Source organism: Notechis scutatus, chromosome 3 (genome assembly GCF_049901735.1).
Source record: "Notechis scutatus isolate UNSWTSFEM ecotype Mainland chromosome 3, rNotScu1.2, whole genome shotgun sequence".
Taxonomy (NCBI): Eukaryota; Metazoa; Chordata; class Lepidosauria; order Squamata; family Elapidae; genus Notechis; species Notechis scutatus.
In genome coordinates this window covers 154376592-154403615 of record NC_142011.1, presented here as the reverse complement: position 1 = coordinate 154403615, position 27024 = coordinate 154376592, and the positions used below count along the sequence as shown (strand labels likewise).

Sequence of the window (27024 nt, the reverse complement as noted above, 5' to 3'; positions counted from 1 at the left end):
CATGCACCCACAGCTCGCATACATGGAGCTGTGTGCACGCATGTGCATCTGCCACTCACCCCTCCCCTCACCCACTGCTGGGCTGAGCCAAGCTGGAAAGGTTGGGGACCACTGGTCTAGAGTGAGAAGACATCTCAGAAAAAAATAATAATAAAGTTCTAGTTGTTTTGAAAAGCAAAATAGCCTTAGCCACTAACTGCAACTTGGTTTAATCTAGCACCTATTTGAGAGATTAATATTAGTTATACAGGGATAGAGATGGGTGTATCAGAGGCAAAGATATACAGTATTTTCAAAAAGTCACCAGTTGTACAAGGTGGGTCAAACCCCTGCCTGGTGTTTGAGGATCTCTATAAAATAAAGGCATAGTACATAGAAATGGCCTGTATACAGACCAAAGGTCTTGCACTTAAATGTAACCATACAACAAGCAATGGACAATTGTTTTGCCAGTAGGCTTGCTTGTTTCTACTAAGCGTGACAGATGATTATGACCTATTCAAAGGGAATAACATAGTTCTGCTTTGCACTTGAGGGAAAAAATACAGATCATGTTTCTAGTTAGCAGCACTGACAGCTTTTCTCTTGGTGTTCCTTAACAAAATGTGCACCGCTGTAAGAAATATACACTGGCCCACGTCCTATTAAATATGTTTCACTGTTGAAGTGTTTCATCTCCCAGAATACATTACCAAGATTAATAAAGTGAAGAGTTAATCAGTCCACATGCCATTACACATGTAGGGCATGTATCCTTATTACATTACTGTCGTTTTAGTAAATTCACCCTATCTGATCATTTATATATATTTATTTATATATATTTTCCTGCAGCTAGTGCATTTCCAAACAGCTTCACTACAACCCAGATTATAAATGATTACTTTTGACCATATGCACAGGATTTAGAGATATTGGTTCTGTGTGAGTTTGAAAATGACATGATTATACCTAGTACTAGCAAGCCTTTTTTGCTTCGTAGTATTTTCTTATCTATTCTATACTGTATGATGCTGAACTCAAAATGATGGAGTAGTCTAAGCAAACAGTTTATTCCTGCTTCTGCATCCATGGAACTGACACTGTAGTGTTGGAAGGTTAAATGAAGGCTACCTCTTTATACACATCAATTTGATTCTGAGATTTCTGGGCAATCATCGCATATTTGGAGGCTACGGAGAAAAATCAAATTGCAGTCTTCCTGTCCATCCTCCAAGTGCAATTATTTCACAATTATCTTACCCTCCGCATTTGACTCTAATATTAGAAACAATGTATTAGTCTCACTTTTTAACAAGATGCCGTTTAAATAGAAGATGTATCTGAAGGCCCTGCAAACATTTGCAAGGGCAACAAATTGAATGTAATCGGAGCTACATTCTTACAGGTGATCTCCCTCCTACCTCCTTTTTGACAGTGGGAACAAAGCATTGTTTCCACAAGGACCAATTATTGAGAAATAGAAGATCTGCTCATGCAAGACTATTTTTAGCACAGAAACAGACAAAAAAATGACAATCTTATAAGATTTTCATCTTTAAGTGAACGTTTAGATAAACTGAACTGTATGTTAAAGATACATTGTTAAAGAGGCAGCAAACAATTTGATTGCATGGCAACGGGCTCTCAGGATGGAGTAAACAACCTTTGCACTGTCCAGGCAAAAGGGGTGAAGAAATATGAAAACACCTGTCAGCAGCACCAAGAGACCTGGTTTCACACTGTAATAAATTAAACTGATGGAGGTCTCTATGGGTATTACCATGGCTACTGCCAGGGTATCAGTAAATAGACCAATGGGAAAAGAGTTGGGTACATATGGAGATAAAAGGGTAACTAAATATTAGTTGCTAGATGTCTGTCTTATATTCAGGTATTCCTTCATTTATAACCACAACTTCTTGCGGAAAAGACTTTTTTTCTTCCAAAATTTCTGTTGTTAAGCAAGATAGTTGTTAAGTGAGTTTTGCACCATTTTACCTTTCCTGCCACCGTTGTTCAGTAAATCACTGTAGTTGTTAAGTTAGTAACATGGATGTTAAGTGAATCTGGCTTTCCCATTGATTTGCTTGTCAGGTTACAAAAGGTGATTGCATGACCCCAGAACACTGCAACAGTCATAAGTGTAAAAAAGAGTCAGAAGTCACTTTTTTCAGTGCCGTTGTAACATCAAACGGTCACTAAATGAACTGTTGTAACTCGAGGACCTGTACTACTTATGGGCTTTGCATTAAGCATCCCCTGGTTTCTCTGGAAAGGATTAGATGTTTATATGACCCTTTAGTCTGATCCAAAAGGAATCTTATATCCTTTATTAGAAAAATTAGTGCCAAAATACACATAAATGTAGTACCAACCTTTGTTATTATACAGTATACAATCCCCCCCAACACACACAACCAATTTACACTTGATAATGTTTATTTTGGATTTAAGTTATTAGACCACTTCTGATTCAAATCATAATAGCTACTGAGTGAAGCACTTCATGTGATCACTCACTTTGTTTTATACCAGAGGCTTTTCATTCTAACTATAGCATTAAAACGTTGGGAGTGAAATTGGAATATAATTCAGTTTAGTAAATATCTGGAAGTTTAGTCATTCAAAAGAAAAATGATAAAATATACTTAGTCTAAATGTTATTGTTTGAGACACTCAGCAGCTGATTAAGAGTATCTAATGGGCACAGAAATGGTACTAACAAAAAAGACCTATAATTCCCTTTAAACTGCACTGGGCAATAGGCATCACATGCAGATCTACAAAATATCCTTTGGAATTTTGAGCAACTAAATTGAACTAGAAGTGATCTCTGCTACAGGGGTCAAAGCTAGATTTGAACAGATGTCAGAAACACCTGAGGGAGAAAATATTTATAAAATATTTCTACATTCATAGATTAGTTGATTTTCAATAAGCATCAATAAAAATAAACCATTTTATATATAACCCAGCAGTAATAGTTAAAACATTTCCATTCGCTATTTCTAGAATAAAACCATTTATTCTTTGGAAAGATAGTGACTCCTAGTAAAAGTACTTGGTATGAAAACACAAGAAATATAAAGTGTTTTTAAAGACCAATATTAATTTTTATCAAGGAAAGGGGTTCTTCTTGTAAAAAGTGTGTATTATTTTTCAAAACAACTGCAATAAAAATTGTATAATTTCCTTCCAATTAATAGAATTAGGCTTGACAACTTTGAATTTAGAGTTATGATAATTTGTTATAGAGAATGGAATTAATTGAAGTAGGAAGCAAAAGATTCCTTAGCCCAAATGTCTTATTTTTTAAAAAAAACATTATACTTAATATTTATTTGGCAAGGTATATAAGAAGCTGTGCTGATTAAAGCCAAGTCACTATGAGACATAAGGTTACAATTTTTATTTTCAGTCGTTAAACTGAATGTTATATAGCCATAGTCTTAAAAATCAGCAGCATAAGCTTGATTGCTATGGCAATCACCATGGTTTCAAGATTCTGAATATAACCCTATGGCTTATCCTTTGGGATCTCAACCTTAGAGACATGGACCCTATTTATATCATGGGACAGTACGAGGGATGATATATATAATTAAACATATGGCAAAAAGTATTCTTTTTAAAAGAAATGTGGGCCATATAAAGATATCAAGTGAATTTTCAATGTAAGTAAGTCAATAAAATATTAAGATTTCTTTTCAGCTGCAGAAACCAAAGATGTAGCAAAGGCTTTATTAAATAGCTTAAATGTTTAAAGTTTTTAAAAAGTGCAATTAACTATGCAGAAGCCACATTCACCAAACTATTATGCTAGTGCAGCAATTAACAAACAAAATCCTGAGACTGTCATATGGTTAAAATATAGGGAAATTTCCTGTGAAGGAAAAAGATTTAACACCTTTAATGCAACACATTGGACCAATATAATATAAAAGTAATGAACTGGACGCAGATCAAACCGAAAGCAAATAAATGCTATTTCTATATTTACTAATTATGTTTTTTTTAAAGCCAGGGAATTTGTAATACTTCTCTTTAGCTATCCCATTGTCTAAAGAGAAATTCTAAATTATTTCTTTAAAAAATAAAAAATACTGTTTTGAAAGTATAGCCACTAAATATGTAATATCTCAAAGCATATTTCCCGTAAAAGATTTCTACAGCTCTGTATTTATAGGTTTAATCACAGGGAGAAGGAAGGTAGGTAGGTAGGTAGGTTGGTTTTGGCCATAATGGAAAAAAAATGTTTTTAAATGTACATATCAGTATCCAAAAAAAGAAATGAGGGTTTTTAAAACTCAACTCAGAATTCATTATATAAAATAACCCACCAACTCTCTTGAATTTTCTTTTTATGTAGAAGAGACAATAAGAGACCTCAAAACCCCAACTCCAACCCCATTCTTCTTCACAGTCAAGCAACTTGAATGCATGCACATTACACAAATGAATGAAAAAGTTCTTATCTCTGAAGATCACAGGTATAATTGAATTCAATAAATAAGTCTCTATTTGGAAATTCTACAGAAAAAAAAATTAACAGTTTAGTCTCTCTTTTTTTCCAATATAGTTTTCTGTTCTTGCTCTCTCTCTGGAAATTCTACAGGACTTTCACTGCTTTCCTCCTCTGCTTCCTCTTCAGTGCCTTCATCAGTTAGCTCCCTGCTTGTGGATTCCTTCTTAGATGTCTCAGCTTCATCTGATCCTCCCGAGTCAGCAGTGCAAATCCCGTAACACATGATGCTGATGACACCCAGTGGTAGACCAAAGAGAAAGCAACCAAGAAGTGGCGAACTCTTGAAAACAGACTGTAGAGAAATAATTGGCCATCAATTATATTTTCATAACATTTTGAATAAGAGAAGATGGGAAAAGATGATTCCCACCACTTCTCCATATGTAAAATATTTACATATTTTAAGAAGAATCAAGGCATGGAGAATGTTACTGAGTGTCACACCTAAACTTTAATGAAAGAAGTGGGAAGACTGTTACTTCTTTGCCTTTTTCTCATAATTCACCCTTAGAACCAGCAATACTGCCAAAAATAACCTCCAGTAGCTCAAGGAATATGTACACAGATGTTCTAAAAAATGGTTTCAGAGAAAGCCTGGGTGTTAGTCCCCATTTTTTCCTTCTTTATACTTTCCCTCATCTACCTTTGTAAAAAGTATTATATTTCAAATAGATCTGTTTAATTTTTGTTACAGGAATTTGCAAGGCGGCTTTTCAAGCACATGCATGCAAATGTTACTCTTTTGCACTTAAAATTCTGTCAGAACCTATTCCATAGGTGGAGGATGGCCTAAATTTAGATTATGTAACAGTTTAAACCCTATAGAAGAACACAACATACAGAGGAAATACTGTGTTGAGGTCTACACAACATTGGTCCTATGTCAACTGGTGTTCATGGACAGCAACTACCTATGTCAACTGGTGTTCATGGACAGCAACATTTTTATATGCGCTCAACTGAATCAGAAACAATTTGGCATGGCCAATTTGGCATGGCCATAAAAAATAAACTCAAAATGCATGCATATGTACAAGATAAGAAAGAAATGGAAAGAAAACTGTACAATCTGAAAGAAAATAAAATCCTTCCTTATCCAGTATATCTAGAAGCACAATTTCTAGCAGCACAACATCCAACTGAACATATTTTGAAAGTAATAGAAATGTACACCAGCCAGAGAAGGAAAACAAAATTGTAATAGTTAAATGTTATGTTCTCTGTGGGAAGGAACATACAAGAGAAGACTGATTTGGGGGGGGGGGGGAAATGTCCATGCTCTATCTGTCAACTATTCATATGTACTATGACAGATTCAGATGCTGTCCAATTACTACCAATGACACATTTTATATGTCAAAGGTTTGTTTCAAAAACAAGATGTATTGTAACCAAGACAAATCCAACAAACTTAGTACTATGATTGAATGAAACCTTTCCAGATTCATTTCTGTGCTTAGCAAGTGGTGCATTTACTTAACTTGATGGATATAAATAGTTTCTAAAACTTTACATACTCCCACTGTAGACTTGGCATCATAAATTATTCTCTTGATTCGTTGAAGAATTCCATCTCCACCATATGCCTGAAATTTGAAAAGATAAAGATTAAAGAAGATCAGCATTATTTATTTATATTTTCAGTTTTCAATTACTTTATTTTACAATGTCATCATACCAATTTCAGAAATATTATTTCACTGAAGAGAAATTACCTCATGCATAGTTCGGGATTCTACCTTATTCCTGCAGAGCAATAAAGTGCATAGCCCTCCCTGTGCTATTATTTTAACCCTCCCCATGCTATTATTTTAGAAAGTCTAAAGTAATAATAAAGTCATTCCAATTCTATATCCAAGTGGGTTTCCATGTGTCTTTCTTGGATGTTTCTGCTCTTTGTTTCTAGCTCTCCCATGTCAATCTTATTCGTTTCCAAAATCCAAAATCTTTCCCATGAATCTTACAATCAACTACACCACAGACAAATTTCAAAAAATGAGGTTTAGTGACACTCCAAAGATTTTGCTTTGCTTTTTAAGTAAATATATTTAAAGATGCTTCAAGCAAGACAATTCAAATGAAGTAAGATAATTAATGAACTGTTCTCATATTTTGGTAATTTAAAAAACTGCTGTGATTTTGAATAAATGTGCAATACTTACTTCGGCTATGCCTTCCAAAATATTATTAATGAACTGGACCAGATCTTCAATGCTCTCTATTGGTTTATGAGGTAGGAAATATTGTTGATTAGATGTATTCAGGACAACAATAGTGGGGATTATCAAATCACTGAAACAGTAAAACCAAACAATTCAGAAACTGAAATATAACTAGTTCATTAATAAAGCCTTGAAGAATGATCACATTCTTACCAAAATAACTAGGAAGATAAGGGGTTTTCAATCATATTACTTACTACTGAATCCTTATGGAATAATATTGGGTACTGATAGATTGGTTTAACTTATTTCTTATATAAATGTAATAGTTATGGCTAAATAATCATCCTTTTCAAAGGTTCTGAAGTATTCACAGTTCTGTCAAGTGTTTCATTCTACTCAAGGTCTGCATTAGCCTGCCGGGCCAATGAATCAGACATTAATTATGCTACAAACTGATAGTACTGCTGTTTTAATATTTACCCAATAAATTCCACTGATGAGAAATTAAAGGTATTATAACTGAATTCAGAGAACATTGATGTAGTAGTGGAAACAGTATAGAACACAAAAGGCAAAAGCAGCAGTAAGCACTGATAAGAGAATTTTCCCTTTATATATACACACACACACACACACACACACATGCTAAATCTTCTCAGATCCTGAAAATTAGTTATTTAATGCTGCCATCTAGTGGAAATACATTTAAATATTTTTTTAATATTTCCGTTATCTTTGTTTAAAGAGTTCAATTGAAAGAAACAAACAACTTTTTCTCCATCTCAAAACAATACAAAAATGGTTTTACTCACTCCATTAGTAAACTATTAATGTATTCATTTCCATCCATATAGCCAAACTGGAAGTTTCTATTAAAAAGCAATTCAAAATATTATTCTGATTTGAAATAAATAATGTTGATAAACAAACAAAAAACATGACATCAACCAATAAATTTAATGAAGGGAAAATTCAAAGAGGAAAATGAAGGTGATTCAATTTTTAGGATAACAGAAACAGATAAAGAAAACTGATTATCAAACATTGCCTACTCAAAACAACCTATTGCAATCGTTGATAACAAAAGAACTTGCCTAAGGAAAAAAGCAACTAAAGATTTGGAACAGAAATAGCTGCAAAGGTAGTATTTTATCCTTTCAACTTATATGAAATTTTTGTTGTAAAATTTGCTTTACGTATACCTGGAAGAGACTTAAAAGCAGACAGGATTTGTTCCTGAGCTTCAGAAATCAATTCGGCCAAGTAAAATTATGGAGTACCTCTAAGCTCTTATTCATTCGTGTTGTAATTAATTATGAAACGAGAATGGGGCAATATTACAGGACAATTTACAGCTAATAGCAACATAGACCACCGTTATACTTTGCATGTACATCTCTCTAAAAACTACCAAACTATCCTTGAAAGAGCAGTGCAAACTTTTAGTATTGCATAAGGATCTGAAAGACAGATCTGGAAACTGAAACAAGTAAAAGGAGCTTATTACTCATGATCTTAAGATGATGGCAATGATTTATATGGCCATCCATATTAGATAAACAACTCTGGGTGTCTAACACAATAGAAGCATCAATATTATAAAAGATGCAGGAACTAGAACACATAAAAGAGAAATGGCCATGAAGGATGAACCAATTAATAACAGCTACATTCCCTTCATTTCTCCTCCATCTAAGAGAAAACAGATATTACAAGCTTCACAAGAGGCCAACAGGGTTAGAATAATCTAAGGGGTCCTGATTCCTGACAGATGACAGGAACTCTTTAATTGAAGGGAACTGGGTAAACGCCTTTTTCTAGATCTGATGGGATAGGTAAAGATGATTAGAGAGAGATAGTACTGGTCCCAGGTTATGAAGGTCTTCGGAGCTGACAATCAACACCTTGAATTGCACTCAGAAAACAACTGAGATTCATGAAGCAAAGTGGGACATTGATCTAACAGTGTAACATGGATTTTCCCATGCTTTCCCATCCCATGCCTTTCTTTTCCTAAGCCACCTAATGGCTGAACATCCACAAAGCCCAATGATAGATGATAAAGTATTGTATAACAAAGGGCTTGGATTGTTGAGCTTATTTGTAATTATATGCTGCTGCTGTTTTATGCTCTTTGTTTTTTTAGCCTGCTTATTTTACAGACCATTGCATTTTTCATGTGTATATTATTAGCTGGGCTACATTGTAAACATATAAAAAACAGAATACATTTTGTAATATGTACAAATTTTAAAATGCAGAAAACTGCAAATGATTTAAACTGCAACCCTGTCCCTATTTATGTAAATTAAACCACTATATTCACTGGACACTTTTTAACATTACGATTCCCAAACAAAACTATATTACCTATTAAAAGACCACAGATTTCTGAGAAATGTAGTAAAGTCTATTAGAATTGGAAATGTATTCATGTAACAAAAGATGCAGAACTAGATTATAAACATAAAAAAATTAACTTAATTACCTATGAAACTGTTCCCTGTAATTTTTAGCCACATCTTGAACAATAGACTTCAATCTGTAAGATAAAAAAAAATGGATTTCCGTATCTCTTTAGCTGGTCAAAGTATACAAAGGAAATAAAGAATACAAGCATGAAGCCATTTAATGAGAAATGAACTATATCTGAGCATGGCATCTGAATTTCTCTGCAAATATTTTTTTTTTAATCAAATCCATTTTTCTACTTTAATTTCAAATTAGAAAGAAAAAAAAGTCAATTGTTATGAAATATTAGGAAATCTGTACCAAAGAGAAACTTGGTGTATCATTTTTTAATTTGAATTGTCTATTCAAAAAAAGATTACAGAAATAGATTTCGAATCCAATTCTTTATAAACATCACGTCCCCAATGTTTCAAGATGCATGTTCATAGAGGTTTTGAGAGGCTGGGAATATTATAAGTGGTAATATTACAGCTAATAATTATTTTATAAGAAATATGTGATTTCTGTAAGAGTTAAATAGCGGCATTTGATTCTGCAGCCAACATTATACACTGGTATGGCAATATTCAAGAACAGTTGCTAATGAGATTGATTTCTATAATAACTTTTGCTTGAATTTGTTTAGTAGCTGCATGGTAGTCTGTGTAATAAATTATTCCTTATGAAATTTTTCAACTTGAAGAAAAAAATAATCCCTTTGGCCAAATTTTCTATTGGTTTGTTCTTCAGCACAGACTACTACTAAATATACTTCTGGAACTTTGGTGTAAAAAACAAAGGGGCATGAGTTCTGCTTTCTTGTAGCTATATTGTACTAGAACTGTGATGACCCGGGACGTGGCACAAAAGCAATGAAGTCACAAAAGTAGGTAAAGTCCCTTTAATACCTCCAACTTGGCCCCTAATGTCCAGTTATCTTCGGCTGGAGAAAAAACTCTCCCAAGAACAGTCTTTAAAGGGAAGAAATTCAGTCTGAACCCAAAGTACATATAAATTATAAATAAAAATCAACACAAACCACGCTGCAGCAATTAACGGGACACGGCAGGATAAGGAATTGCAGACTTCAAAAGACAACAAAATACACACAGTTGGGAGGATGCCAGAACCCAGATAAGCCTTGACAAAGATAATGCACGCTTTGCTTTCAACAAGGTGCTGTGCACAAACACCCTTTTTAAATCCTGTTTTCCCAGCTGCAGCTAATGAAGGAATCAGGGCCCTTTTCTCCCCCGTAATCCACATAACTCATGTTGCTCCCTTCTCCGTTCCTCCCTGCGTACCCTAGGATGAAGAGGGGGTGGGCCTGGGTCTTCCTCTGAATGCCCAGCCAGACTGTGCCCTTCTCCAGTTTCTCCCACAGCCACTGGAGCCACACTCCTACTCCCTGTCAGCTGCTCGCCTTCCCCCTCGGAATAGGTGGATAGGTGGGTGGAAGGAATTGCAGCACCCTTGTGATATTAAGCTTGGGCAAGTTGGAAAGTTCTCAAATTTTGATCATATAAAAACAGGGCTGCAGTAACAGCCATAACTTCAGGAACAGGTCATAAGTCCCTTTGTTTAACATTGCCGTAATTCCAAATGGTTTTAATTCGAGAACTAGCTATGTTGTTATTTATATTTTAAAGTATTATTATTCTAGTTAAATTGTGACTATTATATACCAGGAACCCTGGTGGCACAGTAGTTAGAATGCAGCATAATAGACTAACTCTGTCCACCGCCTGGAGTTCGATCCTGATGGGGTTCAAGGTTGACTCAGCTTTCCAAGGTCAGTAACATGCAGACCCAGATTGCTGGGGGCAATACGCTGCTATTTTTAAATTGCTCAGAGATGTTATAAAACACTATGGAACATCATATAAGTCCAAAGTGCTGTTGCTATTGTTACATAAAGTCAACTATTTTTCTTTAAAGTCCAACATCAGTTTTAAAATAATAATTCATATTTTAAGACAAACCCCCTGGACCTACCTTGCATGATCTGAAGAAGCATTTTTATCATCAATAACCGCAATAGCTACAAGTTTTCCTAAAATAAAGTAAGATGCATAATGCATATTTGTTTTATGTTCTATCATTATGTTCTATATCAGCATTCAAGGCAGTCAATAAAATTTAAAAACAAAAGCAATATGTAAAAATTTAAAATTACAGATTAAAATTAGCAATAAAATAAATCCAAACTTATCATAGATTTTCTAAATACTTAAGAAAACTGGGGACAGGGGACAAATACAACTCCTGAATGACTACATTCCATACTTGGGAACAGTACAGAAAAAGGCCTTCAAATAAGTTTCTCTTTTATTTCTTATCAGAAAATATTAAATACAGATAGTGCTGTTTACCATTTACTAGTCACTGGAAGTTATGATGGTGCTGAATGAGGGGTACTGATGGGTCCTCATAGTTGTGGTGGTCACTCTGTCCCTGCAGTCACGTGATTGTGAATTGGATGCTCAACACTTTAAAATTATGAAGTTAGTGTCCTGTGGTCACATGATGGCCATTTGCAACCTTCACCACCAGCTTCCAACAAGCAAAGTCAATGGGGAGCTGGCAGGAGGTTGCAAATGGCGATCACATAACTATGGGATGCTGCAACTATGTCAGATTAGTGTAATGATGGCAATTGGGACTACTAGAACTGCTGTTAAAAATTAGCAGTTACAAAATATTGTGCCTCATGACTGCATTGCTTAGTTGCATGGTTCTGGTCCCAATTACCATTGGTAAGTAAGGACAATCTGTAAGCCCACATAGAAAAATATTTCTTAGATTATTTAATTAGTTCCCAATAAAGAATGCCACGTGATTTAATTACATAAACAGAATCAATGGGGAACCACTTTTCCATTCTTTTCTTTTTTCTCTAATCACCCACACTTTTATATCACTTTAAAAGTGCCCTCCCCCAAGTATGCCCTGAGGAGGTAGACAACCAGATCTTCTAGCAGCAATGAATCACAATCCAATCACAGATCTTCATAACAACACTGGTCTTTTCTCTTCACCACATCAACTGTCCAATTTAGAATCGCTCCCACAATGTGCCAGCCACTATTTAAATGCCTACTACTTCAAAATCCACACTCTTCTGATCACTCTACTCCGACTAAACCCAAATGCTTTTGATGGTCCACACAGGAAATAGTGTAAGCAAGACAACGCTAAGTCACATTGCCTAACATGCAATTTTGAATATTATAGAATATTCAAAACAGCATTCTTCCATACTCAGGATAATACATTCAAACACCAGTGCTTTTTTCCCATGGCCAGAACAGTTGAAATCCCTGCTTCAAACTCAAAGCGGTTCATGCCCTATGGGAAAGGAATTAGGAGACAATTAAAGTTATTCTGGATACTAAGAAAAAATGTAGGTATTTAGCATCACAATCCTAAATAAAATGCATACTTAAAACACATTTATTTACATAGTTCTTTCTGGCACAGCATGCAGAAATAAATAGTTATTTTAAATTGAAGCTGACATTTTAAAGTTCTAAAAGATAAAGACGGAAGAATAGTTATCTTACCTGTGTCTCCAAGCTCATAGAGTGTAAATCCATCTATATTAAGGTACCCTTGAAATCTTTCCCTATTTATCCAGGCTGACAAATCACCATCTACATACTCTTTATGGAGAAAAAGGGGAGAAGTGAGAAAAAGTGAAAAGATGTACATAATCAAGAGTTTTCCCCCTAAGTTCAACAATACATTAGAAGCACATAAAGATCATAAATGACAATTCAAAGCTTTGTGCCCCACCGATGCTTCCTAGAGGATATGGACTCACTTATTGGAAATTGCCGGTGTTGTCAAAATTTGCAAGATTTCAAATTTGCCACTAATCATTTAGGAGTCAAGAATGTAAAGAAATATTGTAAATGTAGCCTGCATGCCAGTCGCTCATTCCAAACTGTAGGTCCTTATGAGGAAGAGTAGCCCCCCTCATGTCAGACTACACATTCCCATAAAGAAGAAACACACTTGGTCACATACAGAATAAAATATCCTAGTTCTTCCTCTTCCCCCAAAGACTCTAATCAATGGCTGAATCTAAGAATCTGGAGGACAGACACCATTTTTTTGGTGTGATCATTAAAGAACCTGACAATCATTAAGCAAACGCCATGGTCATTAAGTGGATTTTTTTAAAGGAACCAAACTGGTCAATATGCACCAAAGCAGATTCATTGTTCTACTGCAGCAATTCAAGATTTTGTTTTATTTCTCTGTATAGCATACATTTCCTGGTGTCTATTCAGCACTAATCTCAGCTGACTTGCTTAGCTCAGCAACCTGCTACAACCTACAGATACATATATTAGCAATTCCAGCAATCTGCAATTAATCTGACACTGCACTGCTTCTGAATCTTTGTAAATATGAAAAGACAGTGTACTGCAAAATAAACATGATCCTGTTTTCAAAAAAGAAAAATTAAGGTCTATAAATGTATAGCCTATCCATGATAAGAACCGATGACTGAACTTACCATCATACACAAAATAAGTTCCATCTTTTAAGACTAGAACGGCGGGCATCTCAGGGAGTGTTATATGCTGAAAAAAATGAGGAAAAAAAGCAGAACAGTTTACTGACAAATTGACTTTACTCATTCAGAGTCTACATTTTTCTATAGACGATATGTATTGGTTTTTATTTTCATTTTTCAGTTATTAATACTGGAATAAAGAAAACTGCCAATAATAGTCTCTCTGAAGACATCTTGCCAGCTAAAGTTTGTTTGTTTTTTTAAAAAAAACCTGAGTTGACTTTATGTAATGGCAGTGGGGAAGAGCCATTGTTATTTCAAGGAGTTAGTTACATATTTTGATTTCTTCATCGTAGTACAGAAAGTCTAGAAGTGTAGAATTCATTCTGAGCTAGCCTGCTTGCTTTTCTCTCACTTGTTGAAAGAGAAAGGAGGATTCTTCACATAGTTTCATAGCTTTGCCCTCTGTGAGAGTCTCAGACTTTCGATTCCCATTCCAGAGTCATGTGCAGCCAGTCAAGGTCAGATCTGGCAATCTCCTGACCATAGCAGGGCCATGAAATCATGGTGCCAGTTTTGATAAAAACCATGGGGCTATTGTTATGGAAGAGCTTCTGCAAAGGAACCTAATGCTGGGTACTGTTGACAAATTAGTTACCCATTGGGGCACCTCTGCTGTCATTATTAAGGAGCTCCTGGCAGATTTTAAGATATTTGGGTACTGTCTTGCTTGGTATGCGTGCTTTCATATTATACCTTTAACTCTGTTTGCTTGAGCAAATAATCAATCTTAAAAATCCCTTTATTTAGTGATGCACTTATTGTCTCCAAAAGAACCAACTGCCAGAGCACCCAATCGTTTCCCTGATGCCTGACAAAACACTTTATTTTAATTCATAGTTTTAACAGATTTCAAAACATATATTAAACATGAGTCTGGTTTTTTGTTTTTTTTGTGAACTGCTTTTATTTGTTCCCTTACTATTTATCTTTTTAAAGTATTCTTAGTTAAATTATGGGTATTATACACATAAAGTCATTATTTTTTTTTTAAAAAAGCAAACAACATAAAAATTATGTTATCATCTGTGTCCCTTCTTGTCCTTCTTCCTCTTTTGGAACATGAAAAAACTAGCTGATTTTATAACAGGGGGAAGAACGAAATTAAAAAAAAATTATTAACAGATGTACCATGAAGCAAAACCCAAATGTGCCTTTTAAAATGACAATTCGATTCATATTTTGCTTACATTTTCCCAGTACTAAGTTAACCAAAGGAACTAGTTTATGCATTACATAACTATTTGAAAATGTTTATATGTCAATTAGTGTATACATGTTTAATGTTACTCTTAATGGAAAGAACTTTCAAAGAAAGGTACATTTGGATCTTTTATAGAATTTGGAAATTTGCATCTTAATTATTTTTCTTCCTCCATTTTTTTCATTTTCAAGAGCTGAAGATAACAAAAACTATCAGGACCCAAGGCAGAATGATCTCTCGAGCAAAGAAGAGCTGAGATGATCCCCTGTGTCTGAATCCGGTTTCATAACTTCTCCTCATATAATAAAGCCCCAGAGGATACTAAAGTCACTATAAATACTTTTAACAGAAACAATTCAGTTGTGCTTATAAACAAAACAGTTAAGTGTTCTTTGCTGCTTATATTAATCATCTGTGTGACAGGTTGTCCTTTTTAATTTGCTACATCAAAATATAAACAGAGAAAATGCATTTAATGAAGATGTGCCATGTCTTTATATAATCTGTAATATCAAGTATACGTGAAAGGGCTTTGGTTAATTTAATTTAAACTTGCACTAATGAAAGTGTACTGGCCTTACTAAGTTCATGATTTAAAAGTAAAGTGCTTGCTTTCACATAAATTAATACAGTAACTTAAAACATAGTTTTTTTTCCCTAGTTTTCTGAATGCAGGGGGGAAAAAAACATAAAAAGCAGAAAGCATTAAGAGATACTTAGGTTACACAATAAAATATTTCTTTGGGGAGGTGGTAATAAAGATGAATTGTTTTCCTGGCTCAAATTAAGTTGGTCTTCACCTTTAAAATAATGAACTGCTGAAAGCCTGGCTCAGAAATGACTTGTCTTGTGAGCTTTTATAGTTAGTAAGATCTGCAGGAAGGCCCTTTGAGGATATTCATTTTTCACAGAGAGATATTTCTCTAATTCAGACGAAAGGTCATTTGCCTACATTGCTTCCAAACCTAGGAAAGCTTTCCTTCAAGGATTAACATTAGTCCACCACTTTTTCAACTTTCTAAAAAAGAAATTGGCACCTTTGTTTAATCTGGCATTTTAAATTTTGAGTAGTGATGTTTTTTTCCCCTCAGTTCTGTTTTTTTGTATTTTATTGTTCTGTGAAATGTCCATGTATTCAATAAAATGCTACTGTTTTAAAACTAAATTGATCTTGCAGGCAATGTTGGTTGGACTATTCACTTACATTCAGATATGAACATAAATTAATATTGGGTTGCCAGTTATCCACAAGGATATCATTCCCAATACTTTCATAATAAACCTACGTGCAAAAGCAAAAGCTGATTTGCACTCATTCTTTACTATTCTAAGAAAAAGAGAGGCCTAAGTTTTAAATGTGTAATTAAACTCTCTAATTGTAATATTTTCATTTACCTAACTTGGATTCACAGATTACACTAAACTTGAACAAGGTTTGACTAAGAGCAATATATAAACCAATCACTGTGGCTGAGTGTTTCATAACCAACATCACTACAGCTTTTAGGACAAACCAATGTAAAAATAAATTAGAATTTAATGTAACATGTGAGCTCAACAGCCAATGAAGAAAGTTTAAGATCTATCATGAAACACAGTTAGACAATAAATAGTTCTTTGAATTAACAGTCAGAGGTGTAACTGCTCAGAGGTGTAACTGGCATTCATTAAAACTACTGTCAACAGTAAGCGGTATATTGTCAATAGATAAAGAGGTATTTTTCAACACGTAAGTGTTCAATCAGGTACATCATAATAACTGTTATTTTTTACCTCAGGAAGTATCTCTTCTGAGGCAGAAAAAAAGTATGTATAAACAATTAGTTCGGAAGCAACTTCTATGTATCTTTCCTGTGGAAATACAAATGGGTAGTTTTAATGCGTTTCTTGATCTTCATAAGCTTCTTCTGGTAACAGAACAAGATACCATTTTAGTTCAATTTCACATATGAAATTTGCTTAATGGGTAAGCAACTAATGCAAGTCTTTTGCCTCTCCAATGATTCTAGAAAATGTCACTGTATTGTTTTTGTTTTAAATTACACTTCAGAATTATTTGCAGGCTATCACAGATAAATATAGCTTTTAAATATCTCCCCATTCTTTTGCTAAATCAAATGACACATCCTTTTTCTGTCCAACTTTCTGGTATGTTAAGCAAAAACAATCTTATGCTAATTCTTTCTTCTTGTATTGTTGATATTTATTGTATCTCAGTACAGCAATACTTCTACTTCCCCATTTCAATATTATCATAAATATTTCAGGAAACCACAGCATTTCCTCCCCCCTGCATTTTCACAGTATGAATTGCATATCACAATCTGCCAGCCCATTTTAATTTTTCCAAGTCATTAACCCTATAGTGGCCTTTTTTTTAGAAGTGAAAAGAAAAAAAAAGTGGAATTCTGAATGTGGCTGTTCAAGTATTACCCCAGTTTCATGATTTCTATCCAGTTAAATGGAACATCATCCCTTTGATGTTGCTGTTTTAAGTAAACTTCTACCAGTTTACAAAATCCTTCAATAACAGAACTTTATTAGGAGATAGGCATTGAAACTCATAAACTACATCTAAAATGAGCAAAACAAATATTTGTGGTTAGCAAAGTTTCAGACCTTTAATGGAGATTCCCCACCAATGTACAGAAAAAATATGCGATGTCTTTTTTGAACATGCTCAAACATATGTTGGCTAGGGAGATTTCGAATAATAGGCCTGCAGATTAAAGATAGGGAAAACAACAAAAAGATCAGAATAAGTAAGGCAATGAACTATTTCTTAAATGCTATTGCTAGAGTGTTTATATATTTCAGAGGATAAGGATTCTCAACAATCCCACTTGGAAGAACATACTTATTCTAAAACAGATAAGGTTTTAAATTTTTGAAATGCATTATTTAAAGCTGGATGCAGACTTCCATGACAATTAAAATGCATACATATATGAAGGAGGGGCAGAGACTCACAGTGCTAACTTCATATGCTTAAATTTGCTGTTTGTATTTACATTTAAAGCCAAAACATTTTCATTATCAAGGGACAAGGTTTAGCAGTCATCAGCACTTATAGTACATGTGAAAACTATCAGGATAATTCTGATTACATAACCAAAATACTTGCTTTGAAAATAAAATCTTACCAGAATTCATTGCAGTCAAGGATCTAGATGTTACTAGCAAATATTTCATCATCCTATCTTATTTTACCACAGTAACTATCTTTTACAATTGCATCATTACTAAAGGTAACATAAAAACATTTGAAGAGTTAGTAATGCAATTTCATCAGACATTATTATTGCCCACTAGAATAATTTTTAAAGAAAATAAGAAAGTTTCTAAAGTTTGTTTTCAACTGACCATGTTAAAACAGTAATTGCTACAATCATTTAAAAAGTTCTATGTAGGGGCAATAGTAAATACATCATTGTTACAGAGATAATGACAATGGAAACAAAGATACATTAATATTTAATATGGTGTATTTTAAGGCTTTAAACTGATATTCTGTTTGTCATACTCAATGGATTATTTCTTATTTCTTTAAATCTTATTTTTTAAATCTTTCATATCCCAAAGAAGTTAATTAAACTATTTTAAATGGCAACAATAACCTTCCATTTTCACTTAAAACAGCAAAAGTCATTGGAGCTCTTTATTTTACCTGCTAGACAGGTCTGAGCCCACAAATACTTACCCTGCAACTCTATTTGCAAACTCAACAATATCATCTTTGGTTCTTGGTCCTCTATAATTGTATGCCAAGTCACCCTTCAACCTAAATCAATAGACATGAAACCAGTGAATACGTTGAATGCTAGATTTTTTAGGCTTAATAATAACCAACAAAAGCATTGCATATGAAATTCAATTATAAGAGATAACCCTAGTGTAGCAATAATATTTAAAAACATACTTTGGGAACAGTAAAGAGAAATGACGCTTCATAAAGTTTCAGTTGCCTTTTAGCTAATACAAACAAAACTAAAAGAAAAGATTGGCTTAAGTTTTATACAAATTTGCAAAGCTTTTACTTAGAAACAAAGTGAGACATTATAAAGCACTCATATTTTAATACAGGAAACACAACATTAAACTTACAGTTTAATTGTTGGATAGCCTCGAACTCCAAATTCAGAAGCAATACCTACCAAAGAAGCAAAATAAAACAGGGGTGGGGGAATGAAAATTTCAAGCATGTGATTTTTCTCTTTGACAAATTCATCTACTCCAAACTAGTGTACTAGTATAAGCAGCAGCTATAATACAGAAAAAGAATTATAAACTTTAAAAGTATTCTTTTATTGAGGAACTGATTTGGACAATTAATATACTGCACTGAGTTTTAATTACCAATATTTTGGAGCAATAGCTAATTGAACTTTTGTTAGTTTCCAAATTTATAAATTATATAATATGGAGTACTTTGGCAGTAAACTTACTAGAATAAGAAGTTGCATCCATCTTGCCAACCTTTACTGGAGACCCGATACTTCCCATCTCTTTACCAACTTCATTCCACACTGGCTCCAATTTCTTGCAATGGCCGCACCAAGGTGCATAGAACTATGAACAAACCATAACCATTCAGAATTTAACCTACAAATAAAGAATGGCAGTTTCCTATTTGTTCCTTTAAAAATGCTTTTTGTTAGAAGGATACTTATAATACTTTTGGGGGGGAAACACAGTAGTGAGATATTTGGTCTTAATATGCAAAATAATACATACACAAAGTAAAATTGTAAATATAGTCAATACTTAGATCATCTCAGTATGGAAAGTATATAACAAATAATTAACATTAGCAGGTCAGATCTTCCAACAATGAGTTCCAAACCAATGTTTCACACATAACACAACAGTACTAATTTATATCAGATTATTTTGATTTATAAAATCAACTCTTAATAAGAATAATTATACTGCATTTACAAGATTAATAAAGCAACAGCCAATCACTTCCATATTTGTCAAAGAAAACTACATGGACATGTCTATCAGCCACTAAGAATTGAATTTTATTCAAAGGAGTTTTTATTGTTAACTGAATGTTCTGCTTTTGCAAAAAGTTAGGCTAAAAGTTAGACAGAAGAACTATAAAAAAAAAATAAAGCAAATTGTATTTAAAAGATTTAACAAATCTGTTACTCACATCAACAAGCCAAATGTCATCTTTACGTTTCTCTTTAAACCTATAAAAGATGCATAACCAATAAATAATTTTACTAGATTTAGTTATTTGTCTAGATATTTACATTAAGTCATAACAAAGTGATGTGTGGGAAATCACCTTTTTAAATAGAAAGATGTCACAGAATTTGGTATTGATTAGAGTACCATTTTGTGTGTACTTTACAGCCGTGGACATTTTCTGAAAAACTTGGTGGGCAAAGCATCTCTCTTCAAATAATTAAAGCAGCTATGTCTTTTTCCAGGCTTGCATGGTTGTTTTCAAAGTTTTCAGCAAGCCTCACAATCATTTCAATTTGCTTTTTTTTCCCCATTCCTGTGCATTGAAAATCATCTCTTTTAAAGGACTTGCACAACCCTACTGTGTAATATGGATTATAATCCTATTATAGAACTACGATTAAGTAGGCACAATGCAACAATATAAATAACATGGAGAGAGACGTACTTCCGGTTTGTCGGCCGCGAGCAGCAGGGATTTGCGGCTGCGCGATCCCTGCCGCGCTAGCCGTTTTGGGGCTCCGACCCAGCCGGTGGGAGCTAGGCTGCCCTGCAGGGGCAGCTGAAGTAGGGGATCCGGAGAAGGGTTTGGGGTGCTGCAGACTCCCTCCTGGCCGGCAGAACTCCCTTTTCCCAGGACGGTGCAGCGGCGGTCCGTAATGGCCGCCACAAAGAAGCTGGCAGCCGGGTAAGAATGCGCAGGAGGAAGTGGAGAAAGTGATTGAGAGGAGAAAGTTTTCTTGGCTCCTAGGACTCTAAGACATATTTAATAAAATTCCTGAAAAGTATGATTCTCTGAATAATACCTGCCAGAAAGAGGAAAAAAGCGGCTGCTTGAAGGTGCTGAAAGGATAGCTTTCCCTCTTTTCCCTACGGAATAAATAACTGGATATTAAGAAACCTATTTTTAGGTGGAAATTGGTTTTAAGCGATGAGTGGGAAGAGAGAGGATTAAGAAGAAAATATTTGTATGCTAAGATTTGTTGGAGCAGATGCCTTAAGGATTTGAAGACTAGAATATATTGTAATAAGATTTTAAACAGATTTGGACTTTCTTTCTCTTTGATTGATATTACCCCAGAAGGAGAAAGTGAGAACTCTGCCTTGGTTTGGACTGATTGATAACTTTGGGACTGTTTTATCTTTTTTATTTTCTTTTGAATATTCTGGTTGTTGTAAGAAGAAAGAAGAAGAAAAAAAAGAAAAGATTTATAATGGCTCTTTCTGTTGAGGAACTAAGAAAAGAATATGAACAAGCAAAAAAAAATGGTAAAGATGGTGTGGAAGAAGCTTTCCTTTTCTTAGAAATGGCGCTTACTAATTATCAACAAAAATTACAACAGATGAAGACAGCAGAGGAACAAGAAAGAAAGGAAGGAGCCATCTTTAATGAATCTCAGAATTTGATCCAGAAAAAAGGAAGAGAGAAACAAAGAAGAAGAGAAAAGAAGAAAACTAAAGGATTTAAGGACTTAAGATCCAAAAAAACATTTAAGAAAGGGAAAAATAAAGTGCAAAACCAATATGATGATTGTAAACAAAGGGGAAAAGAAATACGACAGAGAAGGGAAGCCGGTAAGGCAGAGGCTAGAAAGAGGGGGTAGAAAGGTTTGTTGGGAAAAAGAAAGAAAGGGAAAAGGTGGAGAAAAGCTACAATGTTTTGAAATTAAATGGAAAAAAATTTTTATGGATAATGGATAAAGTATAATTTTTTTAAAAAAAAAAAGATTTTGCAAGGTACATAAGATGAGATGGTAGTATTGCAATGGTTTAAGAGTTGATAAGAGATTAAAATGTTAAAATGTTTAAAAATGATTGGCTTTAAAACTTAATAATAGGAGAGGTTTAGAATATTGTTTTAATTAAAGAGTTTAATAAAATTATGGTATTGATGATGTTATTATAAAATTTTTATTATAGTATTTCTTTTTAATATTTGGATTTATTGTCTAATTATGCACTTAATTGTGTTGGATGTATTAGTTAGATAGAATGTACAAGCAAAATCTGATTGGGTATTAGATATTATTTTAAAGATTAATTTGATTAACTTAGGGGAGATAGAAAGGCATCATACTCTGATTAATGATTTCAGGAGAAACTGATTTTCTTTTTTTTCATAAGGGATGAGACAAAGGGATGATAAAAATGGACAAAAGATACAAGTATAATGATTTAAACTAAGATGATTAATTAAGGTAGAATTAAGAAGTGTGAAATATGTGGAGAAGTTAATATAGAAGGTTTAGAATGGTAAATAAAATAAGTAATGATATGTAAGATGAGCATGAATATAATTGAAGTCCATGAAGAGAGAGATACCTGGGCCCAAGTTACTTTCCAAAAGATTTTTTTTTTTATGTTTTGTGTGTTGTGTGTATATGTCTTTTTGGGGGGAGAATTGGTAAAAACTTGTAGAAATATAGAATGAGAATAATGGTAACTAAGTCAGAAAGAATCAGATGAAATAATAATAATGATATTGAATAAGAGTAAAGAGAAGTAAAGAGAAATTGAATAAGAGGTTTTGGTATATTATATGGAAATGGTTTAAAACAGAATCATAATTTATCTGACTTGTTAAATTTACAATGGAAAAAGGTTTAAACATGTAATGAATAATGATAATTTGTGTGTTTTAAAAATTAATAAAACTTGTTTAAAAAAAAAAAAAAATAACATGGAGAGATTGCTTACAAATCATATTATTCCTAAAGAGTTAAGCATATCATAGAACTTGGTTTCTCCCTCACTACTGTGAATGTAAAACAGAAAAAGATAATCTTAAAAATAAAATGGTAGCACTTCCCACATCTAGTTTTAGAAATAGGCCATTCACCAAGAGAACGAAACAAACTCAGTGCCAGATCCTGGGTCAATAATAGAAATATAGAATGTCATGATTCAATGGGAACTTATAGATTATTTACTCAAATTCCCTACCCAATACATGAATCCAATACTAAAGCATTCCAAACAGATGACAATGCAGTTCTATTTCAATAGCTCCAGCAAAAGAGAATCTACACCATCCTAAAATAATCCAGTTCACTATCACATGTTGCTATTATGTGTTATTATTTACTACATGTGAATACATTACATTTTTATTTCACATATACAGTGATTACATTATTTTTGAGATCTTGTTGTTTATGGAACTGCTACTAAAAATAACATGTCAAGTCTCATGTGTTGGAATTTTTAGATTTCTTACTAAAACTGTGATTCCTGCAAAATCTTAAATTTCTGATTTAAAACTATTGATATTTGTTTATAGACCAAAAGAAAGGGTTGTTTTTTCTTTTGAAGCAAATAATTAATTGCACTAATTCCACTGTATTTGTTTCAAAAGAGTCACAACTTGTAATGAAACAGGAAAGAATGTGAATACTTATATATGACAAAGGTTATTGGTATCATCATATATAAGGGCTCTTCAGAGTTTTAAGATTTTTGTAGTTAAGAGTAGTTAGGTAATATGATCAATTTTAATTTATGCACTGTGGAAAAAGACATTTTAAAGCAAACCCTTAAGCAAAAAGGGGCATTTTTAAGCAAACGGTGTAGTCTCTCTTCTATAGTTGTGATCTACAATGCACTAATATACAAGCAAATGGATGCTTAAAGGATATTTGCCATTCCATAAAGGTTCAGTAAAACATAAATCTCTAAATTTGTAATTTATGTAAATGCTACATACTTACGATTCATCTAAGTCTTCCACAAATGATGCATCTATGGCAAGTATAAAGGTAGCAAATGCTGGAAGAAAAAGTTGGCAGAAAAAAAAGTAGAATATAATGCATCTTATCTCATATACACTAAAGCCTACATATGTCTTTTCATTCTCTACCCAAACCACCTCTACTCCAAAATGTTACAGGAACTTTTTTTCCCTCCAATTCCCTTACTTCTAATAAGGCAGTCTTCAACTTATAACAGTTCATTTAGTGACCATTCAAAGTTGCAATGGCACTGATAAAAGTCACTATGATCATTTTTCACACTTGCGACCTTTGTAGCCTCCTAATCATATGATCAAAATTCAGATGCTTGACAAATGCTTCATACTTATGACTGTTGCTGTGCCCCAAGGTCATGTGATCATGAAACAGGGCAAAAGTCACTTAACAATAGAAATGTTGGGCTCAGTTATGGTCACAAGTCAAGGACTACCTCTACATTTCAAAACAGCCTTCTTTTAATTTAGGTTTTTAGGAGAAAGTTTGTTGGGAAAAAAAAAGAAGATAAAAGTTTTTTTTTTGAGGGGGGGTATCTTTTCTTTTATTAGAATAGGGGGAGAGAATTGGTTCACAATAGAATAGAACAGAATAAATAATAGAGTTGGAAGGGACCCTGGAGGTCTTCTAATCCAACCCCCTTATACCATTTCAGACAAATGGTTATCCAATCTCTTCTTAAAAACTTCCAGGGTTGGAGCATTTACAACTTCTGGAGAGAAGTTGATCCACTGTTTAATTGTTCTGTCAGGAAATTTCTTCTTAGTTCTAGGTTGCTTCTCTCCTTGATTAGTTTCCATCCATTGCTTCTTGTCCTGCCCTCAGGTGCTTTGGAGAATAGCTTGACTCCCTCTTCTTTGGGGAAACCCCTGAGACATTGGAACACTGCTATAATGTCACCCCTAGTCCTTCTTTTCATCAAACTAGACATACCAAATTCCAGCAACTGTTCTTTATATGTTTTAGCCTCCAGTCCTCTAATTATCTTTGCTAGTTTCTCTGCACTCTTTCCAGAGTCTCAACTTCCTCATCGGTTGTAAGCATTCCAGGCTTCATTAAAACTCCCCTGTAATCCCTTAATTCAACATCTTTTTTTTTTTTACACCCTGGCGACCAAAAACTGGATGCAGAATTCCAAGTGTGGCCTTACCAAGACTCAGATTTAGAATAACTTTACTGTCACTTTGAACGTGCAATACGTTAAAACTAAAATTCGTTGCACACAGCCCTCAAAAAGGGTCACCACCTCCAATATACACTACATCAACGTGGCAAAAATAAATACCTAAATACAAAATTAAGCACATACCCCCCCTACATCAGATGGCATTATCAAGTTTATAATGTTTAGATACTTTATACCAGGGGTCTCCAACCTTGGTAACGTTAAGCCTGGAGGACTTCAACTCCCAGAATTCCCCAGCTGTCTGGCTGGGGAATTCTGGGAGTTGAAGTCCTCCAGGTTTAACTACCAAGGTTGGAAACCCCTGCTTTATACAATGAACATGATATAAATCCAATTCGAGATGTCCGGCTCTTGTTTGTCAGTTGTTTACAACCATGCCCGGCCGGATCCCGTCGGACATATGATTTTAATTTGGGGGAGGGTTATCCTATACCCAGGACGGGGCCAAACAGCCCGCCCCCGCCCCCGAGCCCCGTTCTGCCTTCCATTTGAGGCTACCTACTTCCGCGGCAGATCGGTATTATTCAGAGTTGTACTCGTTTCTCTCTCCCCCAACCTCCAACTTTCAACCCACTTCCTGCAGCATCAATCGATGCTCGGGGCTATTTCCTCGCCCCTCTCCTCCTTTCCAAGGGAGGTGAACGGGAAGCAGCGGCGGGAGCGGCCGCTTTCTTTCTTCCCACCCCCATTCCTCTCCGAAACCTCCCCCGGCTCGCGCGTCTCCTGGCGCCCCATCCCCATTCCTCCCTCCCCCAGCCCTCCTCCCTTCCTTCGCTCCGGCCAACTCCTCACCGCCTGGGATACCGTCCCCCCTCGCCTTAATACGTTCATCCGCGGCAATTGTACCTGTTGCCCACCACAAGCCCAACCGCTTTTTCCTCGCCGCCCCCATGCTGACAGGAGCCGGTAGACAGACCCGAAAGGAACCATCAGCCGGAAGGGGAAACGGGATGTCTTGCCTTTCCGAGCATGCGCGTAGACGGCGACGGCGGCAAAGCGGCCTCCGCGATTGTTTCGTTGTTTGAAAGTGGGCGGGGCGGGTTGCTAGGCGATGCCCCGCCCGGTAGCTCAGAGTTTTGCCTTCTGCGGGGTGGGGTATTTTCGGGTAACGCCGATTTCTGCTATATGTTAGGGGAAATATTAAGAAGCACCACAGAAAAGAAAGGGTCTTGTCGTCCATTATGGTTTTCTCGAAAGGTTCAATGAGAAAAGTTCGAGCTCCCTCTTTTCTACCCTCATTGCAAGTGCTGACGGAGAGAGCCAGTGACAAACGCCTCCGAATGTCAAATTTTCTGGCCGAGTGGAAATGCTGGGATTAAAGCTAGTTGTTTCTGGAAAAAAAAAATCCTATCCTATCCTATCCCTTCCTTGAAAAAAAAAATCATGTTGGAAAAAGTAAGGGACGAAAGTCCCATTTGAGGGTGAACGATTTAGCCAATATATTCTTATTAAGCTGATGATTAACAGTATTTTATTTGGTTCCCCATAATATTAGGAATATCAGTGGTGTAGAAGAAAGAATGTCAGTTTTGTTTTATAAATAGAATAACAACTAGCTGAAACAGTTTTGAGTCTCGACTTTTATACTTTATCTATTTGCCACTATTTCTGGTATACTTACCTACTTTTTGAAATATTCTAAAACAAATAACTTTTAAAATGTATTTTAAAAGTTGTATTTTATTCCTCTTGTTCTAGCACCAAGATTTTTTATTTCTCTATTCTTTATGTTAGGGTGACATCTTGTGGTAATAATTGCATTGTGGTTATATATTCTACTGTAATTATTTCATATTTTGTCACTGATAATTTATCTTATGATTTTGTTCTTAGATAGCTCTTCAACAGTTAGTTATTACTGACTGAAGAGACTATGATATGTTACCAAGTCTGCCTTTTCTATGAATCTGTATGTTCATGCTAATGAGATATATTGTCATTATCCTTTCACTGGTTGAGATGCTCTTCAAGATTAGTCCTATTGACA

At 34.7% G+C, this 27024-nt stretch overlaps 1 protein-coding gene across 1 annotated transcript; it reads right to left on the bottom strand.

The window, feature by feature from the left end:
• Positions 1-2291: 2291 nt before the first annotated feature.
• On the bottom strand, positions 2292-25977 carry TMX3 (thioredoxin related transmembrane protein 3). Its single transcript, XM_026671978.2, has 16 exons — positions 25884-25977; positions 23816-23873; positions 20071-20110; positions 19358-19481; positions 19017-19062; positions 18613-18693; positions 17532-17631; positions 16686-16763; positions 13649-13715; positions 12687-12785; positions 11119-11176; positions 9161-9214; positions 7485-7541; positions 6670-6799; positions 6025-6093; positions 2292-4799 (listed from the first exon to the last, which is right to left on the bottom strand). Exons 1-16 carry the CDS (start codon positions 25927-25929, stop codon positions 4536-4538), a joined length of 1371 nt encoding a protein of 456 aa, XP_026527763.1. The 5' UTR covers positions 25930-25977; the 3' UTR covers positions 2292-4535.
• Positions 25978-27024: the final 1047 nt, after the last annotated feature.

Coding starts and splice junctions, on each gene's coding strand:
- TMX3 (XM_026671978.2), bottom strand. CDS start 25,929: ATGGGGGCGGCGAGGAAAAAGCGGTTGGGCTTGTGGTGGGCAACAG. Junction 19,063..19,357: donor GGATGCAACTTCTTATTCTA/GTAAGTTTACTG, acceptor CTTCTTTGGTAG/GTATTGCTTCTGAATTTGGA. Junction 12,786..13,648: donor AACTTATTTTGTGTATGATG/GTAAGTTCAGTC, acceptor TTCTCCATAAAG/AGTATGTAGATGGTGATTTG.